This window comes from Antechinus flavipes, chromosome 1 (genome assembly GCF_016432865.1).
Source record: "Antechinus flavipes isolate AdamAnt ecotype Samford, QLD, Australia chromosome 1, AdamAnt_v2, whole genome shotgun sequence".
In the NCBI taxonomy this organism is placed as follows: domain Eukaryota; kingdom Metazoa; phylum Chordata; class Mammalia; order Dasyuromorphia; family Dasyuridae; genus Antechinus; species Antechinus flavipes.
Window position 1 is genome coordinate 681,107,537 of NC_067398.1, and position 12,758 is coordinate 681,120,294.

At 45.1% G+C, this 12,758-nt stretch overlaps 1 protein-coding gene across 2 annotated transcripts in view; it reads right to left on the bottom strand.

Moving 5' to 3' along the window:
• GOLGA3 (golgin A3) overlaps positions 1-12,758 on the bottom strand; it is a 41,264-nt gene that overhangs the window by 18,164 nt on the left and 10,342 nt on the right. For both annotated transcript variants that reach the window (XM_051972574.1, XM_051972573.1), the window contains exons 5-11: positions 11,466-12,148; positions 9,261-9,372; positions 7,903-8,209; positions 7,149-7,351; positions 4,523-4,660; positions 1,770-1,931; positions 999-1,367 (exon numbers count right to left, since the gene is read on the bottom strand). In XM_051972574.1, coding sequence (XP_051828534.1) covers positions 999-1,367; positions 1,770-1,931; positions 4,523-4,660; positions 7,149-7,351; positions 7,903-8,209; positions 9,261-9,372; positions 11,466-12,148 — 1,974 coding nt within the window. The remainder of the gene's footprint in view (positions 1-998; positions 1,368-1,769; positions 1,932-4,522; positions 4,661-7,148; positions 7,352-7,902; positions 8,210-9,260; positions 9,373-11,465; positions 12,149-12,758) is intronic.

The following is a 12,758-nucleotide window of genomic DNA, read 5'->3' on the forward strand; positions in this document are numbered from 1 at the left end:
TGAAGGGAAGAACAATATCTTGAACTAGAGGCTCTTCTTCTTCCATCTGGGGACACTGGCCTCCTGACTGTTCTACAGACAAGACCCTCCATCTCTCAACTCTGGCATTCTCTCTGGCTGACCTCCTGCCCAGAACATTCTTCCTCCTCATTTCATCTGTTTATCTCCATCTCTAACAGGAAATCTTCCCCAACCCGTTACTTTCCGTGCTTTTCTTCTGTTAACTCTGTATAATAGTTATGTGTGCATATTTGATTTCTTTTTGTCTCCCCTGTTAGACTGTATGCTCCTAAAGGGCAGGCACTGCCTTTTGTCTCTTTTAAATCCCTAGTGCTCACAAGCGAACTGTTCGGTTCTGCAAATATGTATTGTATCTAGGATATACTGCAACATATTTAACATATCTAGGACTGCTTGCCATCCTGGGGGGGGGGGGGGGGGAGGAGGGAGGGAGGGGAAAAAACGAAACATAAGTGATTGCAAGGGATAATGTCGTGTAAAAATTATCCTGGCATGGATTCTGTCAATACAAAGTTATTATTAAATAAAATAAAATTAAAAAAAAAAAAAAATCCCTAGTGCTCAGCACAGTGCCCGGTACATAGTACTTGCTTAGTAAATGTTTACTGACTGACTGCTCATTTTCAGATAACAAAACTGGGACTCCAAGGTGTGCAGGAATCTGTCCTATGTCAGTGTTAGTGCATATGAGACATGAAACTCAGGTCTCTATTCCAGGTATGCTGTTTCTCCCACAAGGTCATGGTACTTTTTGTGAATAATTGCAAACAGCGGGGCATGTGATAATTTAACAATTCTCTCAAGAGGCAAGGAGTGCGATTGAACTCCATGTTTCTCTGACCCTATATACAGCTATATTTAGTAACTCTACCTCTTCCTCTCCAGCCAGTCTCTGCTCCTCCAGAGCTCTGATGCTGCTTATTCCCCAAGGAAACTTGTACATGAACTAAACAACCCTTTCCCTGTGGGAGCTGTACCTGGCTGCACTTGACTGCGATCTCCTGCCTGAGTTGCTCCAAGAGCTCCGAGGTGGCGTCCGCATCCTCCTCCAGCTGCTGGGCACTGCGATCAAACTCCTCCTTGCCTGCACGTGCTGCCTGCAGTGCCACCTCCAGGACGATCTTCTCATTCTGAAGGAACTGGAGGGTCTCCTCTTTGGCGCTCACGTCCCCTTGGAGCTCCTCCAGGCGTGCCTGCAGCTCCTCATGGCGGGTCTGCAATTCGCCCAGGGCCTGCTCCCGGGTGTGCAGAGTCTCCTGGCTCAGGGTCAGCTGCTTCATGAGGTCCAGGTGTTCCTGCTGCAGGGCGTCCAGCTGCAGGTCCCGCTGATGCAGAGTCAGCTTTACCTGTGGGAAACCAAGGCTGTAAGTAAGTCTGTACTTTCAGGATGGGTTACCAAGAATGCCATCCACTGGCCCAGACCCCAAACCAGACACATGCTTGAGTGCTGGCCATCATGCTTTATTTGTGCACATGCCTCAGGCCTAATTTTTTGGTTCTCCTGGACTGAACTTGTGGTCTTATGGATGGTGGGAACTGAATGTGATAAGTTCAGTCCAGCTCATTAGTAACTTCTCATCTTATAGAATACTGGGGGACCCTCAGAGGTTATCCATCATTACTGAGTCCTCTATACACAGGCTTATGCTAGGCAGGTGATAATTAATTCCGCTATTTTATGATTAAATTAAAACAAAAAATGAGTCTGGTGAGCACAAGCATTTGTGTAGCCTCAGCCAGGCTCTTACCTGCTGGAGCTGCTGCTCCAAGGATGTGGCAGAATCAGCCATTTTTTGTAAGTGCTCCTTCTCATCCTCAAACTCCTCCAGCTTCCTCTGCAGGTCTTCTTCCACAAGGGACTTGGCTTCTTGGATCTGAATAAATGCCGCTTCTTGGTCCAGCATGTCCGCCTAGACACGAATGCCATGAGAAGGTTACACACAAGACAACATGGCCCCTCTGCCCCTCACTGGGTCCAGGCACATGGAAAGAGATCTCTCTGAAGATGAGCAAACACCAAGACCTGCAAGCGCCACCACCAGAGAAGACATTTTGCCTTTCAAAGCAGAATGAGAGGGAGATGAAAAAAAGATGAATATTCTAACTTACACAATCATAAACACATTTTTCTCCCAAATAAAATGGCACCAGACTTCCCCAGGATGTGTCACTGGAACCAAAGATCAAACATTCAAGAGTGCCACAAGCACCCAAAGGTGAGTGATACATCTGGGGCCAATGAGAGGGCCATTCATACAAGAGCTGGGAACTACAGATGGAGAGGGTAATTAATTTTTAGAACTGGCAAGTCAAATTAATAGAAAAAGGCAGGACAATTTACAAATTGATAAGCAAATCTACATATAAGTACCATATTTATTTCTTTAAAGGTAAATCAAGTCTCATAAATCTCCTTGAATTCTTTTGAGTATATGGATAAAAGGGTATCAAATTTATTGATTAAATCTAAGGTTTTTCCCTATATCTATCTCTGGACAACACTACACTCTCAGTGGCAATACTTATTTGAATGACTGACAATTTCTATATCCATGTTTAAAAAACAAAAACAAAAACAAACAGCAAACACCATCAACTCCAACATTTACTTAAGGGAATACTTTGCCAAGGACAAAAAGAACTGTGAAGAGGCAAAAACAAAAATGAGCACTGACTTCTAGCAATGACTTCTGCATTGAAGAGGTACTAAAAGTAAGTTTTCCTGGGGATTGGTGTCAGAATCAATCTCATATAATTTTATAGATGATCTAGAAATGACATTTGGCAGTTAATATTATTCCAAGCAGTGAAATTCCAAACTGATGAATCTCTATGAGATCTCAAAGGTCAGAAAAACAGAAAAGAGAGCAATGAATAAAGCAAGAAATGCTCTTAAGAATATAAAATGCAAATGATCCTGACAACTCTGACAAAGGAAAGGAATGTGGGAAGAAATACAAACTTCCTACAGATTCAACCTAATGTGTTTTTATGCCCAGAAGAGCACTAACGTGCTGGTGATCATCAAAACAGGTGCTGGAAACAGACACAAAAGACAAGATCCATCAAGCTCTGCTCTGAAGGAGTTTACATTTAGGGAGATGGATAAGACATATATGTACCGAGGTAAGAGACATTAGAATTAATTTGCAAGTTTTCCCTATTCAGTGTGGCATAGGGGGGTTGGGGAAGGGGGAGGTACTGTTCTCATTTCTCTGTCAACTGACTAGTCTTTTTGTACATGAAGAGCCCCAAGTTCTATCCACAATCCCCTTATGTGTAAAGACCACGTCAGGGAACTACTAGTGGAGGCCAGTATGGGAAGTGATGCGATGGATGGCTTGAAGATGGAGTAACATGAAGTAGGAACTCATAATCTGGGCGAAGGGAGATGAGGGAATAAATTAGGGTAGGGTGGAGCATCCTATAGATGAGAAATGACAGAAAATTAAATATACACATTTTGTGTACAAAATCACAACTATAACCACACCCTTAATTGGATATATTCAGTTCTTATAATCCAAGTCCAGTAAACCAAGAAAGATATAACTGAACAGGTATGCTAAGGGGATTTGCAACTTGCAGACTTTCGGTAGGTATGACTAGGACAAGCAGGGGCTTAGCAAAACAGGCTACAAAATGATCAGGTATGTGTATAAGAAGACATACGGGACAGTTGGCAATACAAGCAGGTGTTCTTGACCCTTCCTGTGCCCGAGTCTTATGAAACTCTGGAGAAGCCAACAAACTTCTCAGAGAAATAATTTTACATAGGTTTACAAAGGCAACCAATTACACTGAAATACAGTTAATAAAATGAAAAAGAAAAAAAAAACTGATGGAGCCTAGGCTGAGAACCTTGATTTAGATCAATTCATGGATGCGAAACCCAAAATGAAAGGTTTCTTAAAGGAAGTTGATGCAATCTGATGTGAATCTCTCCCCTTCTGTGGCTGATGTGATAAGATCACCAAAGTCAACTCTTCCTTAGGGAGACAAAACAAGAGAATATTGGGGCTGTAGTCTGACATGACATGGCATCTAAGACTTTGGAAAAGCAATCTGAACTCCTGGAATCTCACTTTTCTCCTAACTCATGCAACCAAAGCTCTTTCCACAGCCAGAACAAACATACCACGTGATTCTATTTCCTAAGTTGAATGATAATGGCAGTGCATGAAAACACCATACAGGAGATGCTCACTGTATCTAAGAGGACACTGAGGTTCAAGCTTTTAGACCTGTTCCAGAGAACATTCTTTATACAAGAAGCATTGGGGCTGGGGGTTGGGGTTTGAGAAGGGGGGAGGGAGAAGAGGTTGAAAACTACCCCAGATGAAGAATGAACAAAAGCACCAAGAGAAGAGAGGCAATGGGGACAGATCAGGGTCAGCACTCAGATGGGCCAACAATCCATCCCCGCTTAGAAGGAAGGAGCTTTCTTCCTTGATTCTGCAACTAAACAATAATGGAAAGCCAAAACATGACAAATTCTTACCTCTATGTTTTGTAATTGGACAGCGATACGTTCCTTTTCCTTGATGGATCTCTGTTGAGTCTCTGTTAATTGATGGGACAATGACACATTCTCAAGTTTAAGGTGCTCGAGAATACCTGCCTGGGTCAGTTGCCCAACCTTGAGAGAAAAAAGAGAGACTCTGAAATTCAAAAGTTATTGGATTCAACAGTGGAAAAAACATCTTCTTTAAGGGTCTGCTCAATTTATTTCAAATCACTTGTATTCAATGACTTCCGCTCACTATTCTTATTAAGATATAATCAACTCTTAAGTAATCTAGGACACAAGGACTCAGGTCAAGGACCACTTAGGTGACCCTGGCTGCTTTGAATGAATGTATCAGGTACTCTATTGACTTTCTGCTTTCAAATGGTGGGAGTATAATCAGGTGCCCACTTTGATTTGGAGGTGACTGTGATGGGGGAAAAGAGTGCTTTCTGGAGCCCGGGGGGAAGGGGAGTTAAGGGATCTGTGGGACTCATTTTGGTATCTGTAAAATGGAGACCATACCATCTTCCTTGTAAGGTTGTTGGAAGGATTGAATTAGAATATTTAACAAATGCTTTATGTGGTGTGTGTTCCTGAGAGAGATATTGAAACCCGGAAAGGAATGGTAGGGGCTTTGCCCCAGGACTCTGTTTAGTTTCACATTTTATTAATGATTCAAACACAAGTGACATGTTTAGAAAACTCTGTAGATGACAGAAAGCTAAGAGGGAGCAGCAAAAGAATCTGGATTTTTAAGAGACCTGCTTAGAATCACACTATTAATAGGTATCAGACTTGTGATTTCATCAGAATACAGAACTCTCAGATGAAAAAACTCCTGCTACTGATACAAATTAGTACAAATTAGCTTAGAGGCTAAAAATAACTAAATGAAATTATGCAAGCATAAACATAAAGTTTCACATTTTAAAGAAAAAAAATTTAAGGACAGTATGGGGTAAATTTGGGCTTAACAGTAAAAAATCTTGAAGTTTTGTTGCTTCAAAATTCTATAGTAACATAATGGGGCTGCCCCAAATGCTCTGCATTAATAGAGCTGGGTCGGGTTTGAGGGGTAACATTCCACATCAATCAGAGTGCTCCCAGAAGAAAATAATCAGGATGGTGAAAGATCTGAAAAGAATGTCAGAGAAGGAAGAATAGAGAAACTTATCCTGGGGGGGGGGGAATCTTGGAAGGAAGACATACTTGTTGCCTTCAAATATTTTCAGGTGTGTTTAAGGAAAAGTCTCTGAAAGGCAAGAGTTAAGACTAATGAATAGAAGTCACAGGGAGTTTGACTTCAGCTCAATATATGGAAGAAATTAGTAATAGGGCTACCAAAAGCGAATTGGACCTTTTATACAATAACAACTAACACAAACATATATGCAAACACATACATATACACACAGCATTTTAGAGTTTACAAAGTGCGCTCCACACCTGTTACTGCATGTGATGCATTAGGACCTAGGAGACTTCTGAAGGGTGTTTTCAATTTTTACTATTGTTACCATTGCCCCCCCCTGTGAGAGGCAAATCACCTGCCTCAGGGAATGTAAGAGGAAGGATTTGAATTGAGGTCTCCCCACCTCCCAGGCCATGTTGTCTCCTGGGAGTAAGTTCCCCTCAAGTGTTCAAGCAGAGGCCAGATAATAAATATGTGGGAGTTCTTCTTCATGATATAGGAAATTGGAAAATGAAAATCTCTAAGGGCTCTTTCAACTTTTTTAAAGACTGAGAACCCCTGGGTGGCACAGGCAGAAAGGGGCCGACTCCTGGGCCCACCTGCACTGCTGTCTGACATGGAAGCTGTGACTGCTCTATTTCTGGCCTGAAATTTCTGACTCCTTGTTGACAGCCCAGCAGTTCCCCTGCTCCCAGAGGCTTCCTAATTTTTGTCATGTTTAATGCAGATATCTGACTGCAGCTCAGAGCTCCCAAGCTCAAGCAATGCCCTGGCTTCGGCTTCCTCAGCAGCAGGGAATCAAGATATGTCACTAGGTCCGATATCGTTTTCAATACTGAAAAACTCTATGGTCTTTCCCTAAGGCTGATAGATTCCAGTTTGAGAATGATTGCCCTGGTCCCAAGGATGGATGGAAAATGATAAAGTACACAAAAGCAAATGAGTCTATAAAGCACTATAGAAAGTAAGATTGCTATGGCTCTTACTAATATGTGCTATGACCCACAAAGGGACTGTGCTTACCAAGCACTGACGCAGCTGAGCAAAGAACCAAGCTTTCAAGACCAAAAACTACATTATATAAGAGAATAAAAAGACCAATTGTCTAAAAGACTCAAACCATAGCTGGGAAATAACAGTAAAGAAACACAGATATTACGATTAGGTCATTCCCTGTCAAGAAAATTCAAATAGTATTGGAAAATGCAAATTTTCTTGTCAAAGTAAATTTAAAAAAGTAAAAATATAATTTCCTTTGGGCAAAAAGTATAAACTTGAGAATCATTCACAAATTAGCTAATTCTTCGCCCTTGTGACATTAACTTGGAGCCATATGATTTGTATTTAGGTAGAATTGATTCCAAGCCATAAATGCTGGTGTGTGGGACCAGCCAAGATGGCTGACCAGCGAGTGGAAAGGCCTACCTGGATGTGGGCCATCTCGCTCTGCAGCCTGACCCGAGCCTCCTGGGCCAGAGCCAGCTGCTGCTGGTACCACTGCCGGACCTTCTGCAGCGAGGTGATCTCGCTCTGGGAGGCCTGGAGCCTGCTGGTCAGAGTGCTGCGCTCTAGCTGAACCTGCTGTAGTTGGTTCTGTAAAGCCGTCATCTGCTGCCGAAGGTCATGCACTAAAAACAAAGCCCACACCAACGTCAACACCGGCTTTCTCCCTTGACATCTCAGAATTCTAACAACACAACACATACATTTGTGGACACCCCTACACGGACACTACAGTGTCTATCTGAACAGGTCGATGGTATCCGTAATCAATCACAGCAGACCTCTACTTGGGTGCTTGCTATAACTGATGGCCATGGCCTCTGCCCAGGTACAGCAGCATGGGAGCTCCAGGAGACCCAACAAGCAGCCCTGGATGTGCTCCTGTGCCTAAGCCCTGACAGGAGGTTCACAGTGCTGCACTGTGGCTTTGTATGAACATCTTCTTACATGCTCAGAGTCCCTAACAGGAAAATTAGATAAAGCATCAGAAATGCAGTGCCCCTTGCCAACTGGCTCTCCAGAGATAGGCTACAAAACAAAGGCCTCAGAGGCAGCCAGGTAGAGTGGACAGACTGCTGCTGGACTAGGAGACCAGAAGTCCAAGATTCCGTCTGCCTCAGGCTCTAGCTGTGTGACCCCCCATGTTGCTTGGGCAGCCTCGGTGTCTAAAGGCTACCTGTGTTGTCCTTGCTGAGGATGCTTTTCTGCATGTCCTCCACTTTCCCCATGAGTCTCTGGTACTGTTCCTCAGCCACTTGAAGGTCGTTGTTGGAGGAAGCCAGGCTGGCATTTTTTGCCTCGAGGGTATTCTGCAGGTCAGTCATTGCCCGTTCCAGATCCCAGCAGGACTGCTTCAAGGTATCCACTTCTGAACTCAATGAATCCTGTTTCTGCTGGCTATTTCGGCTCTGCTCCACCTGGGCCTGAAGCTTGGTGTCCAAGGCTGCGAGTTGGGCTTGCAGCTCGGTCTTCTCTTTAAGGGCCTAAAACATTTTCCAAACAATAAAAAATAAGCTTTTCAGGAAAAAAAAAAGATCACTTCTTACAAGCAGGACATCTAAATCAACAGCCATCTCCAGGAACAGTGTGAACCAGGAGAGTGGTATTGTGAAACTACATACTGCCCAAAGTGCCTACCAATTATGGATGACACGTCTGTGAGACCAGAGCAGATTGTAGAGAAACTGCCATTTTTAGGCCCTGCATTAGGGCTTAGAAGACTTCTGAATGGTGTTTCCAATTTTTACCCTCAGCAAATGACTTGGCTTTGTTGGATCTTGCGTCTCCTTATCAGCAGAATGGGAGAACCATGCAATGAGACTACCAAAGCTCAGAATCTCAGAGATGAAAAGTAAGGGCCACCCTATCAATCCATAGCCCACATTAGCCCCTCCTCCCAAAGCCTGGAGAAAGGAAACAGCCTTTCTGCCTTGAGGCGAGGGGAAACCCCTGTTCTCACGAGGTAGTTCACTCCACAATGTGTGAGAAAGGAGCCCAAATGTGCCACATTATTAGTCCCTCAAACTCCCTCTCCTCCCTGGGCCAAAGTGGCATTGCATTCAAATTGCCCCAAGATAAACAAAAAAGGTAGCCTGGCTATCATTACTTTTCCTCCTCCGTGATCCTCAGTAGATATCAACAGTTTCTAAGAGTCTCACTCCTCAGAATTAACCTATACTTACTGTATCCTTCTAAGAAGCCATAACTCTTTGAGGGCAGAGTTTTTAAATTTTACTTTATTATGAGGATGTCTTTATATCCCCTGGTTCCACTGGCAGGTACTTAATGTTGGTAGGATGGAATACTACATGACTACCCAGAGAGAAGGTATCTGAGGCCAGTAAATGGAGTAGCTGCAGCCCCCAGCTACTATCTGTTCTGACTCCAGGCCTGCTCACTTCCCTCAGCTCTGTGCACAGATTTGCAGAAGAAAAGGGTAGTGACCTGATGAGAAAGACACTAACCAATCGTTTTCCAAAAAGCTCTGGCTGAACTACAATGTAACATTAGGAAGACTCAACATAAACCAATTACCTGACTAGCCTCTAAAGACAAGGCCTCCAGCTGCCCTTCAAGCCTCATTTTCTCTTTAAGAACCTGTAGCATTTCATCATGGGTTCCAGCAATAGAGCTCTCCATGGATATGCTGAAAGGGAAGACATGCTTTCAGAGGGAGGCAGTGCAGTAAATGTCAATATTATTCAATGACAAGCTCAGCAAACAGTTACTTAGCACTGACTGCGTGCAGAGCTCTGTGCTACAGACACAGTGTAGATAAAACATTGGTCCTCAGCCTCCTGGAGCTCAGGGTGAGCTCATGACATTTACTAAATAACTAGGATACAAAACAACTCTTAAGCGCAAACAAGCGGCAAGAGCTTGGGGTGCTAGTGGAGGAAATGAAACAAGCCCTCAAGGCCCTTACAGTCTGAGAGGTCGCTGGCAATAGGAGGATTTGCTAGAGAAGGCGCCACATGAGGGGCTGGACCTTGAAGCAGGGCAGAGCTCCCTCAGCAGAAAAGAGGCAGCCATTTAAGGTCTGGGGGCAGATGAGGGGCGCGCCCCGATTTGTGCAGAGGGCAAAGAGTGGCCTGGGGGCAGGAGAGCAGAGGTCTGCGTGCAGGCCACCGCAATAATCTGGGTAGCTGGTGAGGAGGCCCTTTTTGGGGGTTGGATGCTGGAATGGCAAGAAGGAGACATTCTGGAGGCAGGACTTGGCATCCAATGAAATCCCAGGAGTTACATGGGACCTTGGGAGGATGCTGCCTGCCTCTATCCTAGAGAATGCTGGCTCATAGCCTCTGGCCCTTCAATGGGTTGGTCACCCATATGGAAGGAAGGGGCAGCGCATAAAGGTAAATGCTTATTTAAATAATTATTAAAGAATTAAAGAAATAATCATATCTGAATATAGATTCAATTTATAGGTTGTAGAACAAATAGTCTTTTTCTCTGTGTACTAGGATCCAGTACAGATGAAGTATGATCAAGCAGCCATAACAATGACCTCTGGAAATAACCTTTACCAAATGCTTTATTACATGGGGAAGAGAGTCTGAAGGTCAGAGAAACAAGTCTATGCATGAGGCTTTTTTGTCCCTCTGCTCGGATGCTCCATGGGCCTTTCACATCCTCATGGATAGAATAAAACACCTGTAGGAATAACCTTTGGTGACCAAGTGACTGACCTATTCATTAAGCTGTGCACTCCCCAGATCCCATCCAGTCCCAGCCGGCTGAGTGGTGGGAACAAGAGAGCTGTGCTCAGCCAAGGCCCCGCTCCACATCCAGGCTGTGGATGGCCTATCACCCTACCATCCTAGCCCAAGAAACCTTCCCAAAGTCCATGACACATGCGGCCTCACTCTGAGCCTGGACCCTAGGCGAGCCCCTCATCTTATAGAGGCTTATTTTATTAATCTGTAAAATGGAAACACTTCCATGACCTTTAACTCCAGGAGTCCCTGTGGGGAAAATGCTTCATAAACCCTAAATCCTTAACCCTATGCTCAGCAAGGCTGACTGTGGAGAAGCAAACTACTACTGGTGTTGGGGGAAACAGAGAGAACGGAGAGAAGCCTCACTGCCTCCGGGAGATTACTTCTAACAAGGGACAGAGGAGAGATTTCCACATTTTTAAATTTTGGAAGTGGCCTTGACCACTGAGCCAGGGAATTTGGACTTGATTACAAGGACCATTAGGAGCCAGCACAAGTGTGGAACCAAAAGGTGACGTAGGGGTGCAATGGGCAGAGGTGTCAAGACAGCAAAAATAAGGGGAGCTGCAATGCTTCAGAGGGCACTGACAACAGTCAGTGAAGCTGTATGAGAGGCAGCGGGGGAAGGGGCCCAGGACCCAAGTGCAAAACCTACTTCTGCTTACCACCTGCAGGACCCTGCCCAAAGGATACACCTCCGTGTCCCCCTCTGAAAAATCTGGGAACTGGACCAAATCATTTCCAATACTCCTTTTAAGATCTAGGTCCTATAATCTTTTTAGGAAAATACGTGTTTGCAAATCCTTTGAGAAAGTCCCAAAGCAGAGGGACAGCCTTACTGAAGCACAATGAAAACTTTTCCTTTGGCCCACTGGGTTGGCGGAGAACAGGGGAGGTGGAGAGTCTCTCCTCAGCCCTTGTTCCCCTGCTGCCTGGCTCGATGCCTGGCATACACTTGCAGAGCAGGAAGGAGCCTCCAGCGAGGGCAAGCTCCCAGGGAGGGACCTCCATGAGGCCTTACCTGCTGGATATGCTATCTCTGCGACTCTGCACATCCCCATTGACGTCTGGTTCTGGGCTATGTTGCTCGGCTGCAGCTGCCTGAAGGACGTCTCTAATGGAAGGAAACTGCCCCATCGCCTCGGAGCTGATCTCCTGGCCATTGACCAGGTAGGAGGCCGCCTGCTTGCTCATTGTGCCCAATACTCCATACGCGCCCCTGCCAGAGACGCTGCTGTAAGACGAGCTGTCACTGTCGTTGCCATCCAGCTTCAGGCCCCCTTCACTGCCATCCAGTTCGGAGATGCTGTCTCCGGCTACCGAAGAACTGTCCAGCCGGTCATCAGTCTCAGGAGTCAGGCTGATTTCAGACACCACTGAGGCCAGACCGCTTCTACTATGATGCAGGGAGCCCCTGGCAGAGTCAGGAGCCAGAAAGTTCCCAGTAGAAATCCCGGAGTCTGAATCTTCAGTTCTATAATCTGCCAGAGACCGGATTTTGCTCGATTTGGAACTTTTTTTCTCCTTTGGCTGTGCTGGAAGTCCTAAACTGCCTACTTTAGGTCCCCGAGGGACACTGGTCCGCAGAAAGGAATATTCTTTTGTCATCGCTACTGGGCTGGCTCTTGGTAAGATTTCTGGGTTTAACATGAGCTCCGGGTCCAGCGTGCTGGTAGGTCGGTTTTTGGATACAGGCTGATTAGACTGAAAGAAAAGAACACAAAGATTTAAAGCACCAGTTTGTAACTTTCTTCCTGTTCCCTTCCTTTTAAGACAGCAATACTATATGGAAGGGTAATTTTGCCTGTGGCTGTGGGAGAGGTGCTCCTTCCACCATCACTGGCTTAGACCCCAGCAGACTTCCTTTAGGAGCAATTGTAGAGCTATGGCACTCAATAAGGACAGCTGGGCCAGAGACCTAAAACTCAGAATAAGTCAAGGATGGACCCAAGGAGGATGACAACAAAAGGAACCAAGAAGAAGTCAAAGGTAGGCTAGCATGGCTGTTGAGGTGAGCAGTGAAAATAACAAGGTGGAGAAAAAGCAGAGCTGCTCAGCCCTATAAGAAAGACATGGTTCATGGGCATCTAATCAGCCCGTTGGGAGTTCTGGTCATCAGTCAAGAAGGAACTTTCTAGGACAGTGAAGGAAAAAAAGCCAAACTGGCAAACCCATGCTGTTGTCAATTCCTTTGGGAAGGGAATCAGAACCAGAGAAAGATCTTCCCCAAATGCCAAAGGGTAGGGCTGCAGCACATGGACAGGCCATGGAGCCTGTTGGATTCCTGGCAGCATCAGGAAAAGGAGAGTTTCTG